Consider the following 20,833-nt stretch of genomic DNA (forward strand, 5'->3'; position numbering starts at 1 on the left):
AAAACAGATGTAAAAATCCAACATTTACTGATAAAAAACCAGCATTTACAGAACTTACTAAACAGGCTGATTTTCCTTTTTATGAAGTACAGCCGAAACGTCTTCTGCAGATGTAATCTCCCACTTTAAATACTGCACACATTAGTGTAAATTAGGTGACATTCTGAAACCTCTCACTGTTGTCAAATGTTTTGGGGCCCCAACATTGAACTAAGGGGACCCCATTTGGAGTCCCCCCCCCCCAATTTGGGTCCACAGTATAAAAAGCAGTGTTTTAAGGTAAAGTCCTCCAACCTTGGCTTGCTTAATAAATGGGATAGGTCACAAGTGCATCTACACTGTAGAACTGATGTAGTTTGAGACCAATTTAACTCTCATGGTTCAATGCCATGGAATCATAAGAGCTGTAGTTTTGCCAGATATTTAGCCTGCTGAAGAGTGTTGGGGCCTCACCAAGCTACAAATCCCAGGTGATTCACAAAGGAGCTGGTAGATTCAGTGGTGTGCTCCCATAAGGAACCTGTTCTGGTCCAGAGGTAAAGACAAAATGCTCAAAGCTGTGGAAATAATTGGTAACTTGAGACTGCATCGCACAAGGATTAAAATTTGACTTAATCCTTTCGAAAGTATTTAGAACAGTGGTTCTCAACCTGGGGTCCCCAGATGTTTTTAGCCTTCAACTCCCAGAAATCCTAACAGCTGGTAAACTGGCTGGGATTTCTGAGAGTTGTAGGCCAAAAACATCTGGGAACCTCAGGTGGAGAACCACTGATTTAGAAAGTGGTCTAATCCTGACTATTACATGACTCACGCTGGCAGAGGCTTTGCACTGCACGAAGCTTCAGGGCTGTTCTGTAGACAGAATTCGGAATAACGTTCAGAGCCTCTGTGAAATAAAATAAAGATTACTAAATCTGAATGATTATAGATATGTTTATACAAGACACCTTCAGATAGAAGTATGAACTAGGAATATGAAAGAGGAGTCTAAATTTCTCAGGACACACACTCGACAAGCAGAAGATGTACTTTGCTGAAACTTGCACCTTGGTGAGAACCTTGCTTTGGAAAGTGCTGATCTTGTAACCTCGTTGTGGACCTTGTTGTATCTTGAATCCTTGGAATCTGAATCTTCCTTGGCTCTGACTTATGGATTAGGACTTCCCTTGGACTCTGGCTTGACTTTTGGAACTCTGACTACGATTTGTAGTCCTGAAACCATGCACACTACGCTAAGGAACTTTTGGCTCTGGACTCTTGTTTATCTGGCTCAACTCTTGGAACTCTTGACTATAGTTTGTAATCTTGCCCCCTGGAACATTATACTAAGTGAACTCTCGAAGTTTGACTCTTGGACTGCAAACCTTGGCTACTGTCTATTCTATCTCCTGAACCAGCTTTGTGGTACTCTCACTGTTAATGAAACTTTGCTTTGTAACTTCAGCTGTGTACTATCTTTGTGCTTTGAAGTGACCAAGTGTTTAAGTTATTGCTTTAAGTAAAACATTTTTGACACAAGCCAGGTGGTGTTTTGGCTAACCACTGCCCACATACCGGCAGAACTCTGGATCCTGAAAACACATTATGTCAGAAATAGAGTTTTAAAGGGGTCTCTCTTTTTTGTTCACACTCCCAGATTCATCCTGCCCTTATGGCCAGCAAAAAGATACATTTCCAAATTCTGGTGGTAGTAGATCATCAGACAGGTATGTTGGTGCATGGGAATATACTTTTTGATCTACTCATTGTCTTGTGTAAAGTGGCATCCCCCTGTTCTAGTCCTGCTTTCAAACAGTCAAAGGTCAAACTCCATTGTGTATTGCAAACCATTGAGAATTTTGGAGGGAGGTAATGGACACTATTACATATTTACCTTGTTGATCTGGATCCATCTTATTACATTTGGGGATACGGAGCAATGGTAGATTTCCTATAAGGAAAGGAATGTTACCATTTTCAAATCAGAGCAGAGAAGTACATGTCCAGTACAACTCACAATATACAGTCAGCCCTCCATATTTGATTAGATTAGGGGCACCAGAACCCCCCATTAAAATAGACAAACAATAAATAAAAATATTTTGTTTATTTTGAGAGAAGACATCTCTAGGAATCTCTAGCTCCTCTGGTGCAATTCTATGGTCAATGTTTGTCAGATGCCGTTTTGGAGAATCTTGAGATTCCTAGAAATGTGTTCTCTCTAGAACTCTTTCTACTTTTTTTTGTTGTGTCAGGAGCGACTAGAGAAACTGCAAATCACTTCTGGTGTGAGAGAATTGGCTGTCTGCAAGGACATTGCCCAGGGGATGGACTGATGTTTTTGATGTTTTATCATCCTTGTGGGAGGCTTCTCTCATGTCCCAGCATGAGGAACTGGAGCTGATAGAGGGAGCTCATCCGTGCTCTCCCTGGATTCGAACCTATGACCTGTCGGTTTTCAGTCCTGCCGGCACAGGCGTTTAACTTTTAAACAGAGGCTGGATGGCCACTGGGGGCTCTTACTCTTTGTCCTGCCATGCTACTGCACTTAATTTCCATCAGAAGTTGACTACAGAGTCCTGTTGGAGGGCTTAGAGTAGAGGTCCTCAAACTAAGGCCCTGGAGCTGGATCCAGCCCTCCAAGGTCAATTTACCCGGCCCTTGCCCAGGGTCAACCTAAGTCTGAAACAACTTGAAAGCACATAACAACAACAACAATCCTATCTCATCAGCCAAAAGCAGGCCCACACTTCCCATTGAAATACTAATAAGTTTATATTTGTTAGAATTGTTCTTCATTTTAATTATTGTATTGTTTTAAGTGTTTTTTGCACTACAAATAAGATATGTGCAGTGTGCATAGAAATTCATTCATTTTTTTTTTCAAATTATAATCTGGCCCTCCAACAGTTTGAGGGACTGTGACCTGGCCCTCTGTTTACAAAGTTTGAGGACCCCTGGCTTAGAGACTCCTAGAGAAATCATAGTAATTAAATCTGTGAATAATCAAATCTACAAAAGTCAAACCTGCACAACGTAATAAGTAAACACTCAATGAAATGTCATTTCTAAGTATATGGATGCTACTTAGATCTGTTCTTTTAATAAGAAGATCTGACCAAAAAGCTTTACAAGAAAGAGATATTTTAGACCCATGAGTTTAAAATTATATATATTAACCACTATTCACTTGACAAGTTTACATCTTTCTTCCAGGCATCTCTCAATTGCCGTACCAGTTTTAAGTTTCTGGAAGTGTTTAGGTAGGAGATCAGATGTTATGCCGTACCAAGGAAACAGAAGGCATTTAAGTATAAAACCAGGCACAGTGACATTGTGATACAATTGCATTCCTTAATTTTCAAGTAAAGACTTTACCTCTATGTCCTCCCATAGACCCACACCGACAACTAAAGCATTTACCTTCATTGTAGAATGATGTCCCAAGCAAAACTCTTCATCATGAAATGGCTGTTTCATTTACTACTTCACAGTAACACAGCGAGATGCCCAAGTTCATGAACTATTACGCCCTCATCTGGTGTCCCCTCCCCAAACAAGTGTAATCAATTAATAATCAAAAGTGTGAATAATTGAAAATGGAACAGCTTCTTTGATCTTGGCCTCTAAAGGGCACTCCGCGCAGGTTCCCCTTCTGCCTCCCCAGATGAAGACTGGGATATCTGCTTCCTGAGAAACATGATGCTACTACGGAAATAGAGAAGGACGAGGGACACAATTGTCATTAATACAGGAAGGTTACACGATCAGTCACCATGATTGTTTCAAATTAATTACCTTCATTTTTAAAATAAGAAAATAAGTCTGTGATGCAATCATAAGCACTTGTAATGTACCTTATTGAAGCTCAAATTGTTAAAGTTGTGATGCAAATCAAGCTCCAGCACAGTGGGTCTCTTTTATACATCATCTTATACTTACATGCATTGTTGAAATTAATACATGGTGTGAAGTCACATTTTCAATGAAAATGTGACTTCTATTTCTTGTGCTGGTCTATGACCGAAATAAATGATTTGATCATGTTGTGAGATATTGTGCTGTTGCGCGCTGACCTCCTATAAAATACCGTAAACAGGACTTAAATTCTGTTAGCCCAACGGGTTGCCGGAGTTGCCTCAGAGAGAGGTTTTTTGGGATTTTCCTAAAAAGATGGGCTTCAAAGTCTTTAAAGATGCAACAAAATCTTTATTACTGAACAAATAACAAATCTTTAACAATTAGCTTCAAAGTTTTCTTAATAAACTATTGGCTTTCTCAATCTTGCCCCCAAGGGCAGGCAACTGTTCCTTCACTGTTGGGAAAATCCCCGACCTCTACCCTGTCTTCTCTTCTGTTGGCGTGGGGCCCCTACATCCGGTCCAATCTACTTTATGGTTGCCGCAAAGGGCCCTTACCGAAACAGAGATCTTTGGAGAACTTTCAGGAGGAGGAAGATGTTCACTTCCCAGTGATGGCTGGCTGAAGCGCTGTGGGACTGGATCCCTAGCAGGAGCTGTGAAGCTGTAAGTTCCTCAACAAACTGTAAAGTCCCCAGCAAAGGCTGTGCTGATACTGTATATCCCTGGCCAAGCTATGTAGCCTTTTCTCCCCAGCCAAGCTATGGGGCTATTTCTCCCCGGCCAAGCTGTAAATGATGAAGCCTTTTACAGGAGGCCCTGGTTTAAGTCCTGTAAGAAAGGCTTCTCTGTGTGGGCTGAGCCAAAATGGCTTCTATTCCTTCCAAAACCCAAAAAGGGGGCGGAACTAGGGAACCTAATGATAATTGACAGGTCATTGACCTAATAACTGCAAAGTAAGGAAAGCCATCTAACTGCAAATGCATAGAACTTTAAAATACATGCAACACTCAACAAATAGCAAGATAAGCTGGAGCTCCTGGTACGGCCATACCAGAACAGATATCTAAAGCTGTGTCAATATCTATCCGTTTTGGATATGTCACTATGAGTGCATCTACACTGTAGAATGAATGCAGTTTGGCACCAAGGCTATGGATCAAGGCTATGGAATCAGGGGAACTGTTGTGATGTTGTTGTTTATTTGTTCAGTTGCTTCCAACTCTTCATGACCTCATGGATCAGCCCACACCAGAGCTCCCTGTCGGCCGTCACCACCCCTAGCTCCTTCAAGGTCAAGCCAATCACTTCAAGGATCACATTCATCATCTTGCCCTTGATCGGCCCCTCTTCCTTTTTCCTTCCATTTTCCCCAGCATCATTGTCTTCTCTAAGCTTTCCTTTCTTCTCATGATGTGGCCAAAGTACTTCATCTTTGCCTCTAATATCCTTCCCTCCAGTGAGCAGTTGGGCTTTATTTCCTGAAGGATGGAGTGGTTGGGCCTTCTTGCGGTCCAAGGCACTCTCAGAATTTTCCTCCAACACCAGAGTTCAAAAGCATCTTTTTTCCGTTGCTCAGCCTTCCCTATGGTCCAGCTATCACATCCATAGGTTACTACGAGAATACCATTGCTTTGACTATGCGGATCTTGTGATTCAAGATCCTTCACATTTTCTGACGAAGAACGCTGGTGCCTCACCAAACTACAACTATCAGGATTCTCTAGCACAGAGCCATGGCAGTTAAAGTGATGTTGAATTGCATTCATTGTGCAATATAGATGCAACCAATGTTAGAAAATGTAATATTAGCTGTTTTTCAAAGCAGGACAGGCTTCCTAATCGTAGTAAGAGCTTAATTATTCAAAAGCTCATACCATTATTAAAGGTAAAGGATTTCCCTAGACATTAAGTCTAGTTGAGTCCAACTTTAGGGGATGGTGCTCATCTCAATTTCTATGCCAAAGAGCTGGCGTTATCCATAGAGGCCTCCTAGGTCAAGCTTTCCTGCCTCTTTCCTGCTCTTCTCCCTGACCAAGGGTGGACCACAGCAAACCACGAATGGTGGAAACATCTGGAGTCTAACGAAAGCACAGAGTTGGTATTGGGCCAAATTTCAGAAGATGAGGCCGGTCTCGGTTCAAAATATATTCCCAGTTTCATGAAGGGCTACTATGTCATTTGTCCAAACTTTATTGGTATCCCACCACCATCTTGAGTTGCCTTCAGGCTGAGAAAGGCGGTATATAAATATGGTAAATAAATAATAAATAAATGGTAAATAAATCTCACCGAAGAGACAAAAAATACTGTTGTCGAACCAAGGGAATTATTTTGAATATTTTATTTGAGTATTATTTTTTCTTAAATTTAACATTTAAGTGCTTTGAATACTTTACACCTTTTTCTAACCTGAAAAATTACTTTCAGATAGTGTGAATAGAACCAAAAGACGCTAAGGTGGTTTAGCCCAAATACTGCAGCTGAGATGGATCTAGCTGACCACATCACAAATGTTTAGTGTATGCAAAGAAAACTAATATGCTTAGGATTTTAAATAGTAACACATTTCATGATATACAGAAAACAAAATTGGCATTTTTTTCTGCACCAAATCTGTTGTTGTTGAGTCACAGAAGCTGTTGCATCCAAGAATTCTCTCAGTCCAATGGAAATGAGCAGTGATAAATGAGCTTTGTTCGCTGTTGCTCAAATTGCTTAAAAGAAATCACCAGGAACTGCAGAATAAAAAAATAAAAACGGCATTTATTTTTCAGTTGTTCTCAAAATCTAAAATAGATTAATTGGATAACTCATTACACTATGCAGCAGGATCTTTGTTATAAATGTCATTTCCTAATTGGCACCATCAAAAAACATGGGAAAAGTTTATGAAACTGTAAAACTTTGCTTTTGCAGGGCATCCTGCGACACATTTTGCTATAGTTTTTCAATGAATAGCTCATCGGGTCTCAACCAGTTCAACATAACCTATGAAATCCTCAGGAGGAGCATTCTCTTCTGAACAATCACCCAATTCCTAAAAGGATCCCATAGGATGCAGCCATGGCAGATAATGTGGAATTAGAGCCTTAGAATGCTGTAGTGTGAAAGCATCCCAAGAAATTGCAACAACATGGCTTCAATTGGAACAGCAGAAAGGCAAAGAAAAAGGCAACTTAATGTTAGAAGCATGGAGGTCAAAAAGGGTTGCTGGAAAAGCTTAATAAGAGATGGTAGATAGTTCAGCATTTAGTCATTTGGATAGGATTTAAGACTGAGAAGGTTCTGGGAGCAAAATGGACCCAGTTTAAGGGAAATTACTGATTTTGACCAGGAAAGCTGCTTGGCTATCAGATTTGATTTATAAGAGTTGTATAAGCCATTACTTTACACAGGGACACATTAAGGTTTTTGTAGCTTCTAGGCACTCTTGTTGTATTTGACTCCCTGCCTCATCTCAACATATTATTAGGGACATAGAGAGATCATTTCAAAAACTGTTCTGTTGATCTCTATGCACAATTTAAATCTGGAAGTTGAAATTACCTTCATTCTGAATTTATGTTTTTCTTCCAATTTCTTTTTTGTTGTTAATCTTGTTTCTTTATTTTTATTTATTATTCATTTACAAAAATTAATTTGCCACCCTTCTCACCCCCAAGGGGACTCAGAGTGGTTTACAAGTTATATGTAAATAAATACAATATGTTATATTATTAGCATAGCACAACATTAGTAACATATATTCCCATATTGTACTACACCAGTATACCGTATTATTATTAGTAATATTAAATGTAATATAAAATATATAATTATAATATCATATTATTAGTAGTAATATTATATTGTATTATATTATAAAATAATATTGTGAACAAGCAACATAAGATGGCCAAAATTATTAATGAGGAAGAAAATAAAAGCAAAACAAGGCTACAGCAGTTTGCCTTTGCCAAAATTCACAAGGAAGGGCAGGATTCTGCTCCCCACTAAATTAATTGAGTGCAAACAATCTTTTCGCAGTATTATATTGTATTACATTATAATATTATCAATATTATATGTGTATACAATATATTGTATTATTAGCACAGCACAACATTAGTATAATGTATTACTATATTGTACTAATAGCTTTCCCCTGCCATGCGTTGCTGTGGCCCAGTCTGGTGATCTGGAAAATAAAGTAATGAGAAAGTGTTGGTTTCTAATATATGTAATTTCTTTATGCTTGTGTGTAAACAGTATTTCTTGTTATTTGTCAGTGTTGATGTGGAGAATGTCTAGTTTGCCTACTCTTGAATATGCAACATATTGTAGTCCTTCTTTAGGGGTCCCTTTCAAATCTATGATACTATATCTCTCTCTGTGTGTGAATCATATCTATCTATCTATCTATATCTATCTATCTATCTATCTATCTATCTATCTATCTATCTATCTATCTATCTAATCTATGGCTGGATGGCTCTTTGTCAGGAGGGTTCTGATTACATTTTCTTGCCCTGGTGAAGAGAGTTGGACTGGATGGCCTTAAGTATTTTTTGTTGGTCATGGGAGTTCTGTGTGGGAAATTTGCCCCGATTCTGTCGTTTGTGGAGTTCAGCATGCTCTTTGATTGTAGGTGAACTATAAATCCCAGTAACTACAAATCCAAAATGTCAAGGTCTATTTCCCCCAAACTCAATCTGTGTTCATATTTGGGCATATAGAATATTTGTGCCAAGTTTGGTCCAGATCCATCATTGTTTGAGTCCACAGTGCTATCTGGATGTAGGTGAACTACAACTCCCAAACTCAAGGTCAATACCCACCAAACCCTTCTAGTGTTTTCTGTCGGTCATGGGAGTCCTGTATGCCACGTTTGGTTCAATGCCATAATTGGTGGAGTTCAGAATGCTCTTTGATTGTAAGTGAACTATAAATCCCAGCAACTACAACTCCCAAATGACAAAATCAAATTTTTTTGAGTGAAGGACATACATTGGGTTGTTAGGTCTATGCTGTCCAAATTTGGTGTCAATTGGCCCACTGGTTTTTGAGTTCTGTTAATCCCACAAACGAACATTACATTTTTATTTATATAGATATTACTATACTGTAATATTATTAGTAATATTACATGTAATATAAAAATATAATTCTTATATTGCATTATTATTAGTATTATATTGTATTTGTTGGCTCTAAAAGTTTTGTAGGCCGTAGAAACTGTATCTGAAGGACAGGGCAGTCCTAATTTTACTGTTGCTTTTGTTTAATCTGGAAACACATTTCATCAATTAAAATAAATACAAACTATAATCTAATTTCATTTCCTTGTGGCGATTTTCTTTTTCTATTGTGGCATTTTCTGAAAGAGCAAATAATTTTAACCAGATTTTCTTCAAGGAAGTTACAATATAGGCCCCTTCCACACTGCCACACTATCCCAGGATCTGATTCCAGATTATCTGTTTATCCCAGATTATCTGGCAGTGTAGACTCATATAATCCAGTTCAAAGTACATAATCTGGGATCAGATCCTGGGATATAGGGCAGTGTAGAAAAGGCCCTAGTTGTACCTTCAGGAATTATTCAGCTTTTGATTCTTGTGAAGGCACTTAGTTTGCTTGGGCTTAATCTGAATCTCTTAAAAAATCCAGGTAATTCCCGTTACAAATGAACAATATCCTGCCAGTGCTAATAGAAGTCCAGAGCGAAAAATAGATGCTTTGCTTCAGTGGACGTTGTATTCAAAATGTAACATAAAGAAATACAACTGGAGTCATTCTCTACATTATTTCTCTTTGTCGCACAGTTGGGCTTCTCTCTGCATACTAGTCACACCAAACGTTAGAAACAAAAGATTTCATGGAGGTTTCATACCATCAAAACTTTCTTCTTCTTCTTCTTCTTCTTCATCATCTTCTTCTTCTGGACTCCTAGATCCTCCAGTTTCTATGACAAAAGAAATTGCTAACATTACACCGAGCCATGTCAATATCTTTTTAAAAATCCATTACTTGTTTTTTACAGCAGCATTAAGACAAGTGTGTATCCAAATGCGCTTCTATTTGTTAACATTGAAATGAGAAGATACTTATAAAATGGGAAGATGCGATGAGTAAAGAAGTAGTATAGAGAACTGTGGTCTTTGGTTGCCGAAGACTTTAATTCAGGTGCTGAAGTCATTGGGCGACAAGCAAGATCTACATCTGTAAAATGGGCTTTAGTATTGGAGATAACTGGAGATCAACAGGCATGGTCCAGAGCAGAGTTTCTCAAACTGTATTCCTCCAGATGTTTTGGACTTCATCTCCCACAATTCCTAACAGCTGGTAAACTGGTTGGGCTTTCTGGGAGCTAAAGTCCAAATCACCCAGAGGGGCAGTCTGAGAAACACTGGGTTAGAGAATGCATTTATGTAGGTGTGTGTGTTAGTTTATTTACAAATAAATTAACACTAATACAAATGCATGTATACCTGTTTAAAGTTGATTCAGATGCTTCATTGAAAGCTACTTTCAAGTGGAACACTTGGTTATCAAGCAGTATTTAGGACTATTTGCAGGCAGAGAGTCAGAAAACCTGCTGCACATATGAAGCTCACAAGGAAGTTCTCTAGGAGACAGCCAATGGCATAAATTAATGTGAAGCCAATACATTGATTCATTAGCTGTGAGAATTATACTGCCGGCAATAAAGTCAAGATATTGAAGAGACAGGAATTCTGTTGGCCGTAGTCGCCAATTACATACTGTGACAAATTCCAAACCTTCAATCTCGAAGAATCCTGCCACTCACCCTGCACCCTTGACCCCCCACTCCCTTTATTTTCTTGCTTACAGATACCTTTTTATTTTTTATCTCATCCAGGATTTTATCATTTTATGTCGTACATTTGGTCCGTTCATTGTGTTTAATTTTTCCTTTTGTTACTTTGCACTGTTTTATTGTACTTTTATGTTTTTACTTATTTTATTGTGATGTCATTTTTGTCATTCTGTATTTATTTTGCTGTAATGTATTACCGGGCTTGGCCTCATGTAAGCTGCCCCAAGTCCCCTTTGAGGAGATGTTGGCGGGGTATAAATAATGGGATGCAATGGGATTACTGGGCTGTGTGGTAATCCTTCTAAATGTGGACGTGTGGCTGTGCTGATGTGTGGATTCTTTGTTTTGGTATGCGTGGCCTTACACCTATTCAGGCTTGACAGAGAGGATTAAAACAACAAGAATAGCTTTATAGAACACAATAGAAAATACATTAAACTCTTTTCCTTGGTATTATCCTATCAGCTGTTAGGAATTGTGGGAGTTGAAGTCCAAAACACCAGGAGGGCTTAAGTTTGCCCATGCCTGCTCTATCAGTTTCACAACAGATATAACACCATGGCAGAACCTTAACACTTCCACCAATCACCTCAGATAGAAGGCTTTTCTGTAGGGTCTGTTGGGCCAATCAACTAAACATGTCAACTGCATATGTCAAAGCACATGATTAAACTGGGGTGGGAAACTGTATCATCCAAAAAAGGTGGAGTGCATCACATTTGGTCTATAAGCCACCACTGGTAATATATACAAATGAAACTATTGTTTGATATGACAGAGCTGTCTCCCCACCACTACTAGCCATGGGTGGGGAAAGGATAAACACCATATTTACTTGATTCTAATGCTCACCTTTTTTTGGGCTAAATTACATGGTCAAAAGTGAAGTGTGCATCCGATGGTTTTGGCCCAACTTACCTGTCTGAATGCATCTTCCCTTATGAACCTGCTAGGACTTTAAGATTGTCTGGGGAGGCCCTGCTCTCGATCCCGCCTGCATCACAAACACATTTGGTGGGGACAAGAGACAGGGCCTTCTCAGTGGTGGCCCCTCAGCTATGGAACGCCCTTCCTGGGGACATTAGATCGCCCCCTCCCTCTTAACATTTCGGAAGAGAGTCAAGACTTGGTTGTTTGAGCAAGTGTTTGAAAATGCAAGGCATAGGAATTGGAATGACTGGACGACGAGATGGGACAATGTTTTTATTAGGAGACACAAATGATTTATGTTTTTAGTATTCTTGTTATGGCATTATATTATGTGTTAATGTTTTTAAATGTTTTATGGTGTTTTGGGGCATCTAATCATTGCCATTGTAAACCACCCAGAGTCGCCTAAGGACTGAGAAGGGTGGTATAAAAATATAGTAAATAAAATAAATAAATAAAATAGATTGGATGGTACATTAGAACTATGTATGTAAACCCACCTGCGCTTTCTATCAGTCTGAGGCTGGTAAACTCTGCAGCCTCAGCCTGATGTAAGGCATGGCTCCCCTGCCCCCAATTTTGAAGGCCTTGGGAATGAGGACTTAGTTGGGAATCTGCTACCTGTCCTGCTGGATGAACATGGCTTCCCCTTGCCTGACAGCAAAGCCAGCAACACATTACATTCAACAATAGTATGGATTTTACAATGTATACCTTCAAAATTGAGATGCGCATTACAATTGAGGGTGCGTTATACTTGAGTATATACAGGTAATTCTAGGCTAGAAAACCATGGAAGGGAGAAGGATAGAGCTGCTCCTCAGATCTGCCCTTTCATTGCCCTCGATTGCAGCATGCCTAGGATGTCTTTGTGTTCCAAAAAAGATGACTGAATGCCTAACAGTTCAATGAGGTTTACCTTCAGCAGTAAACTGATCTTCGGTTTCCAAGGGGATCTCTTGGGCACTTGAATATTTGAGATCTAAGAGAAACCACATTAAAGAGGAATGACACAAATCTCAGAGCGCCCCAGGCATATTATATTTATGTAATCTTATGATCTATTCCAGCTGGTGCTCTAAATCAGCAGAGATTCACTGAATTCAGCCTGCTTCAACTTTCAATGCAGCACTTGAGTCATAAAACATAAAACATCTTGGAGTATCAAGCATAGTGGCTAAAGCTGAACTCCATTACATGTGTATGCATGTCAAAAGCAATTAAGTTTATGAGAATCTAACCAATGGGTAAATGGACTGCTCTTCTATGCCATCCAGAGAATAGGTCCACAGATAGATAGACAGACAGACAGACAGACAGACAGACAGACAGACAGACAGACAGACAGATAGATAGAAATGTAATGTTCATTTGTGGGATTAACGTAACTCAAAAACCACTGGACAAATTTGTACACAAAACACCTATCAGGCCAACGAGTGACCATCACTCATAAAAACACTGAAAACCATAGCCGAAGAGACTTAAAAAGCAGGGGGTGGCATATTCATTGTGGAGAAATTACACCTGACAACTACAACTCAATGCCACATTTCTGAAAACCAACAAAAGGCTGAAGGACTCAAAATATATTTTTAAGAGTGTGCAAAAGGTGATAACAGATCTGGAATATGTTCAATGACTATGGAACGGCTTAGACTACAATTATGGATGGCATGATTTTAATATGGAATGTAATGTTTTTAAATGTTTAATATGTATTAATTTTAATGTTATTGGAATTGTATGCATTTTAAGACATTGAATAATTGCCTATATGTAAGCCGCCTTGAGTCCTCTTCTGAGTGTTTCTATTTGCTCTATATTATATGTCAGTGCTTTTAAACTATATTTTTTGTGTTGGAGGCATTGATTGCAGATTGTAAACCGCCTCAAGTCGCTATCAGGCTGAGAGAAGTGGTATATAAATATGGTAATAATAATAAATAATAGGGAAAGGCGGGGTATAAATAGAGTAAATAAATAAATTCCATCTCTCACAGAAAAACTATTATGGTTTCTAACATCAAATCTGGCAAGCTAGAAGACAGCGAACAAAGTGAATGTAGGGTTTCTAGTCACCAGAATGCTGAAATGAAACAAGGTTACATCACACATCTGTCTACAGTTTATCCCAATTTGATTCAAAGCTTTAATTGTTGAGCGATTTATGCTTAACCAATTGTCCTGAGTAAAGCAAGGCATGATTTGTTTGTTTATTTTTGCTTTACTTCTCCATCATGGCTCTTTTGTCTGATCAAGTGGATAAAAAAGGTTGTGAGCATATTTGGAAAACGATTCACGCATAGGTTTTAAAATGGTCTCTGACATATTTTTCTGACTACAGAATTAAATACCTGTATTGATGGCATTCTGACTACAAAATCAAATAGTTGTGGAGGCCTCTACATTTGTCCATTATTTGGAGGAAGGTTCATTCATTTGTCAAAACATGCATCCATCTTTTAATTATTTTATTTTAAAATGTAATCAAAAGTCTATTTGAAATAATATATACTAGGAGAGTATATCGATGCTGCTCATTCACTTTTTTGCTGATGAGGGAGTCAGTGAAATGGGGTGTTTTTGTCCAATGGAATCAAACATTTAAAGTATTTTTTAGTCTTACCATCAAGGACGTCAAGAACCTTCTCTGCGTCCTCCTCTTCGTCTTCCACATAAATACGTGCCTTACGAACTCAAAAGACAATATAAATGTTCTTTTATTTAACCATTTTTAAATTAAATAATGAGAACTTTGAAATACATTTTGTTAAGCTAAAATATAGTATCAGAAGCCAAAGGCGTTGTGCTCTCAGCCACACATATAAACAATTTTGAATTTGGGAGCATTTCAGATTTTTGAATTCTGGATAAAGGATGCCCAATCTGTACCTGCTGTATCATCAATAAACCTATTTTTGCTTCCAGGGCTTTTTCTTATTGTGGTCACCCACAGATCTTTTATGCTACAGTGACCTTCGACCAGACCCTATATAAGCTTTTGCTCATTTTTATGTATAATTTTCCATTATTTCCAACAATTACAAGAGATTATATAAACACTAGGTTCTTGTGGGGTTTTTTGGGCTATAGAGCCATGTTCTAGAGGCATTTCTCCTGACGTTTCGCCTGCATCTATGGCAAGCATCCTTAGAGGTAGTGAGGTCTATAAACAGATTAGATGACTACAGTGAATCCAACTATAGTAAATCACCATGATGTTCAAATCTTTTAAAGTTCCAGATTCTAGGAATATTTGGTTTAAAATCTGACCTTCAGATTCCATTTGTGTTAGCTTTTATATTAAGTAATCATGTTCTACCACATAGGACATGATTACTTAATCATGGTGTTGCAATGGGTTAAAACCATTGAACTGCTGAGCTTGCTAACCTGAAGGTTGGCAGTTCGAATCCATAAGATGGGGTGAGCTCCTGCGGTCAGCCCTAACCCCAGCTACTGCCAACCTAGCAGTTCAAAAACATGAAAATCTCTTAGATCTGATGTGTTTGTGTGGGATTGGGTCCCTCTCCTTTCAAGCTGGTCATTGACCATAATAAAGTGAACTTGAACATGCAAATGTGAGTAGATCAAAAGGTACCGCTTTGGCAGGAAGGTAAAAGGACACCCCACAAAGTCATGCTGCGTACATGACCAGAAGGTGTCTACAGACAACACAGGCTCCTTGGCTTGGAAATGGAGATGAGCACCTCCCAGAGCCAGAGATGAGCACTGTCTTCAGATCTGGAGATGAAAGGCAAAGTTTTTGACTTTTCTGGGCATTTATGTTTCACTGTGTGTTTCAAAGATAGTGAATGTTTGCCTATATCTGTACTCTGTATATATGCTGGAATCTGCTCTGAGTCCCCTCAGGGAGATAGGATGGAATAAAAATAAATTATTATTATTATTATTATTATTATTATTATTATTATTACCACTTATTTTTACCTGCTCTCTGTGGGTACATTTCTTCTACTTCACCTAATGCAACCTGTTTTTCCTGTATGGAAAAAAATGTTATTCACCATTTAACAAGTATGAGTGATATAAATATAGCATTTCTAAATTGCATTCTGATTTTTTAAATATAAATTCATATGAACATGACTAATAGCACTCTTCATATAATGATTTCTGGCTTCTCTTGTGTAATATTAATGCAGGCCAATATAACAGTTGCTGCCAGATATCACACGTCTGAGAAAGTGATTCACAGAGATAATCAAATCCTTCAGCATTTTAAAGTAGCACACTTCAAGTAATTTCTTTTATTTCAATATTCTGAATCTAGTAAATTAAAAAAATGAATTATTATAAATCTAAATGAGATTGTGCCATAGCTTGTTCTTAAGTAATCAAAAGACATTTGATGCTATTACAGTGTTCCCTGTAATTGTTAAGAATATGCAGATGTCTTTTATGTTTCTGTTTTGTAACTAGAAAATTATCTACAAACAAACAGATCTTATCCACAGGCATTTTAAAATTATTTTTTATGCTTCTGGGGAGTATGAGGCCCCTTCTACACTGCCATATAAAATCTAGGTTATCTGCTTTGAACTGGATTATATGGCAGTGTAGACTCATATAATCCAGTTCAAAGCAGATTATGTGGATTATCTGCTTTGATAAACTGGATTATATGGCAGTGTAGAGGGGGCTTGAGATGGAAGAAACTTCCTAGGAGGAGATCTGTGATGTACAGATTCACAACTATGCATTCGACCATGCATAACCCTGGGCTTTAGCACAGCAGGTTAACCACCAACTGACAATAAAAAAGTTGGAAGTTCGAATTCCAGGTCAGGGTGAGGTCTTGGTCTTTAGCCCAGCTTCTGCCTACCTAGTAGTTTGAAAGCAAAATGTGAGTTGATAAATATGTACTGCTTAAAGCGGAGGGGTATTTAAGGCTACCATATGGAAATGCTAGAAAAATAGCAGCAATAAATCAAGGAGGAAGTTTAAGAACAAAAGCTCTTCAGCAGGGGAGATAAAGTGACAGTACCTCTCCTCCCCTGTGACCAGAACTGAGAACAAGCCTCCAAGATGCCAAAGATGGGAAAAGCCTATATATACCTCTATCTACATACAATTGTCTGTCTTGTCAGTGTATAAACAGCATTGAATGTTTGTTGTATACGTGTTCTGTGATCCGCCCGAGTCCCCTTTGGGGTGAGAAGGGCAGAACATAAATACTGTAAATAAATAAGTAATAATACATACTGAATGACGAATTTATTATTTTGTCCTCTGTCTGCATAAATCGAATGTTCAAGGAGACAAATAAAAAGGTGAAATGAAACAACATTGGGTTGCTGTAGGTTTTTTTGGGCTATATGGCAATGGTCTAGAGGCATTCTCTCCTGACGTTTTGCCTGCATCTATGGCAAGCATCCTCAGAAGTAGTGAGGATAATTGCCATTGATGCAGGTGAAACGCCAGGAGAGAATGCCTCTAGACCATGGCCATATAGCCCGAAAAAACAACCCAGTAATTCCGGCCATGAAAGCCTTCGACGAAACAACATTGTCAACACAGCAACCATTGAATATGTCAAAAGAAGTGAAATGCAGAATGTTTTAGTGTAACTGTACTTAATTGTACACGTTCAATTTAAAATAGCAGAAATAAATTGAGACCTTTATAGAGAGAGGAAATGCTAAGGCATAAAGGCAGAGAGGAGAATCTGGGCTGGTAAACCACATAGAAGGATCCTCATCTGGCACGGTGGTTTCTCTTTTCCCCTGCCTTTCATGCCATCCCATTTACCTTGCAGACAAATATCTTGCTTCTTACAACAGATAAGGGATTATTCTTCCTTTTTAAATTTGGGGACCGGGGTGGGGGTGGGGGATTATATTGTTGCTGATCCGAAATTCCTCCTGTTTTCCATGTAAGGAAACGTTTTAGAAGCTTCTATTTGATACCACTATAAAATGTTACCCGAATCAGATCACAGGCTAGAATGTGGAGATACGCGTCTGTTTTCTCGTCGATGTCTAGTTCTGTAAGGGCAATCCAGTCACCATTCTCAAACCTGACAGGCATGGAATAAACAATACCTTCAGGAAGTCCAAACTGACCTAAGCAAAAGAAAACATCCCTGGTCAATATTTCATTCAGAATTACAAATACATGTATATACTTTTGCTACTAGCCAAGAATGTGTTAGATGTTGAATGGGGTCAAAGTCTGGAAGTGAGAGAAGCTTTTAGATATATAAGGGGAGGGAGAAGAAGAAGGGGAAGTGTAATTCAGAAATGCAAGTGGTTTACATATCAGTTTCTCCCACTTGATGACCTTGGATTTGAACTTGAAAACGCGTATTTACCTTCAGTGATCACTCCTAGGGAAACCATCTCGCCTGGTGGGGAGCCCTGGTACCAGTATCTCAGCAGGGTCGCAATGGTATGTGCAGGTGCCAAGCCTAAGCAGTGAGTTCCCCAAGAAGCCAATGAACTCAGTGCAGTCACAAATTCAGTACGCATCCATTCACTGGCAGCAAGAAAGCAGGCATGCAAATGAAAATTGAGAAAACTACAGTAAAACTTCTAGAAAGGAATCCCAAACTACTTTTCTCTTCCCAACCCGCTTACAATATCCTTCTTGGTATGGCTTATACCTAAAACCCTCAAGCCTTATATTTTACTCCAACTGCTTCTGGAGTGCTATGGAACAGCCAGATAACTTGCTATATCTCTAGTACAACTACACTGTAGAATTAATGCAACCTGACACCATTTTAACTGTCATGGCTGAATGCTATGGGATGCTGGGAGTTGTAATTTTACAAGACCTTTGGCCTTCTCTGCTAAAGAGTGCTGGGGATACACCAAATTCCACATCCCAGGATTCCAGAGCATTGAAACATGGCAGTTAAAATGGGTGTCAAATGGTATTAATTCTGGGTTGCTGTGAGTTTTCCGGGCTGTATGGCCATGTTCCAGAAGCATTCTTTCCTGACATTTTGCCCACATCTATGGCAGGCATCTTCAGAGGTTGTGAAGTCTGTTGGAAACTAGGGCAAGTGATGTTTATATATCTGTAAAATTTCCAGGATGAGAGAAGGAACTCTTGTCTGTTTGAGGCAAGTGTGAATGTTGCAATTGGCCACCTTGATTAGCACTGAATGGCCTTGCAGCTTTAAAGCCTGGTTGCTTCCTGCCTGGGGGAATCCTTTGTTGGAGGGTGTTAGAAAGCCCTGGTTGTTTCCTGTCTGGAATTCACCTGTTTTATGAGTGTTACTCTTTATTTACTGTCCTGATTTTAGAGTTTTTAAATACTGGTAGCAATTTTTTAAATTAATTCTACAGTAGATGCACCTCATCTCCACACAAGTTGTCAGGCTGCTACAACTTTGACATTCCTCCTCAAGGATATCCCATATCCCAGCTCAGGACCAGATTAAAGAGAAATATTCTCCCATTGATATTAGTTTCTGCTCCTGTTTCTCGCCACTCTTCCCATGGACTATGATAAGCAGCACTCCAAGAAAGGAAACCATGGGAGATGGTTTGGAAAGGATGTGGCTGCCCAGTCTTCCAATTCAACAACAGGTTCCAATATAAAAGGGGAGTCTACAGTTTGCAAAGTGGCAAACACATGTGGTTAAGAGAACCTCAGAACAAAGAAAAGCAAAACTTTCAAATACAGGTAATCTTGTGGTGATATCTTCATTAGGTCAAGTAAAAAGGCAAAAAAAAAAAAAAAGCAGTTGATTTTTTTTTCTGCTGTGCCATGTTTAAGATAAATATATGATGGTTTCTTGAACATCATTCCACGTGAGTTCAAAAGTTTCATGCCAGAAACTTTTCTATGTAGCAGAGCTCTCTCTACTGGTGAAAGCAAGAGCCTTTGCATATTTTCCCTTCAACCAATTTTAATTGGAAAATGTATTTAGATTATATTTTACAATTAAAATTGCTGTTTTAAGATGAGGAGAATTTTTCTATTACAAGCCCTATACAAATAATAATAATAATAATAATAATAATAATAATAATAATAACTTTATTTTTGTATCCCTCCTCCATCTCCCCGAAGGGACTCAGGGTGGCTTACATGGGGGCAAGCCCGATCAAGACAGTTAAAATGTAACACATTAAAAACATAAATCAAAGTAAAACAACAACGTAGTGAAAATATAAAGCAAGCATCAAAATCAACAACTAATAACAACATTCAGTTTATCGTCATGGGTGGGCGGACTAGTGCAACAATAACATAAAGGATAGGGCTAATAAGTACATGACAAATCTTCTGTGTTTCGGGTGGAACAGAATTCCCTGAGCATGCAAAAATGTATTTTGTGTGTAAAGAAATACAATACATATGTAACATGTGTACATATGTATGCATTTATGTCAAATATTTTATTAACACACACACATACATATATACATAAGTTTTTTACAGTAACAAAAAAATACCGATCAAACAGCAGATCCAACAAACGCCGGAAGTAACTTGGTGGGCCCCAGATGGCACTGTCATATCTATAGAGCTCTGTTCTATTCAGATCAACGTAGCTACATCCACTAATATTGCCCCAGACAATGAGATTTTTTATTCCTATTGAAGAAAACAAAGAGAAACATGATGAACAAGATAGTTAAAAACTCAGAATATCCCTGTTGTATCAGACTAAAGGTTCATCCAACTCAAGCCTGAGATCCCTGAGGCCTTTTATACATGGTTAGACTCCAGTTCCCACTAGTTCTAGCCGGAGCCCCCGTTGGTGCAATGGGTTAAACCCTTGTGCTGGCAGGATTGCTGACCGAAAGGTCAGCGGTTCAGATCCAGGGAGTTGGGTGAATTCCCATCTGTGAGCATCAGCTTCTCATGAGGGGACATGAGAGAAGCCTCCCACAAGGATGGTAAAACATCCAGGTGTCCCCGGGTAACGTCTTTGCAGACGGTCAATTCTCTCACACCAGAGGTGACTTGTAGTTTATCAAGTCACTCTGGACACAATAATAAAAACCCATCTCTAGCCATCCTAACCAATTGTAAGGGATGATGGGAATAGTAGTTCAGCAACACAGAGATGAACACAGGTTTCCCATCCCTGACATGCTATTTCCCAGTAATCATCCGGATACTCCTCATAAACCCATAATCAGGCCGCAAAGGCTCCCTAGAGCAGGTCCTTTCAAAGTACCATTTTGTAGCTATTGATCAATAATAATAATTCATATGGAGACATCTCCCACGAAAATATACCTCCTCAGGATAC

General features: G+C 38.8%; 2 protein-coding genes across 2 annotated transcripts in view; both read right to left on the bottom strand.

Annotated features, from left to right (window-relative positions):
* Positions 1–1,892, bottom strand: part of DYTN (dystrotelin) — a 28,796-nt gene extending 26,904 nt beyond the window's left edge. Inside the window, exons 1-2 of the mRNA XM_067463886.1 lie at positions 1,874–1,892; positions 812–886 (exon numbers count right to left, since the gene is read on the bottom strand). Of these exons, the coding sequence (XP_067319987.1) occupies positions 812–886; positions 1,874–1,892 (94 nt within the window). The remainder of the gene's footprint in view (positions 1–811; positions 887–1,873) is intronic.
* Positions 1,893–6,159: 4,267 nt separating this feature from the next.
* MDH1B (malate dehydrogenase 1B) overlaps positions 6,160–20,833 on the bottom strand; it is a 29,813-nt gene continuing 15,139 nt past the window's right edge. The window contains exons 6-13 of the mRNA XM_060782753.2: positions 20,028–20,169; positions 17,930–18,093; positions 17,542–17,681; positions 15,547–15,598; positions 14,222–14,290; positions 12,512–12,574; positions 9,715–9,786; positions 6,160–6,577 (exon numbers count right to left, since the gene is read on the bottom strand). Coding sequence (XP_060638736.2) covers positions 6,558–6,577; positions 9,715–9,786; positions 12,512–12,574; positions 14,222–14,290; positions 15,547–15,598; positions 17,542–17,681; positions 17,930–18,093; positions 20,028–20,169 — 722 coding nt within the window. The 3' untranslated portion in view covers positions 6,160–6,557. The remainder of the gene's footprint in view (positions 6,578–9,714; positions 9,787–12,511; positions 12,575–14,221; positions 14,291–15,546; positions 15,599–17,541; positions 17,682–17,929; positions 18,094–20,027; positions 20,170–20,833) is intronic.

Source organism: Anolis sagrei, chromosome 1, assembly GCF_037176765.1.
Source record: "Anolis sagrei isolate rAnoSag1 chromosome 1, rAnoSag1.mat, whole genome shotgun sequence".
Taxonomy (NCBI): Eukaryota; Metazoa; Chordata; class Lepidosauria; order Squamata; family Dactyloidae; genus Anolis; species Anolis sagrei.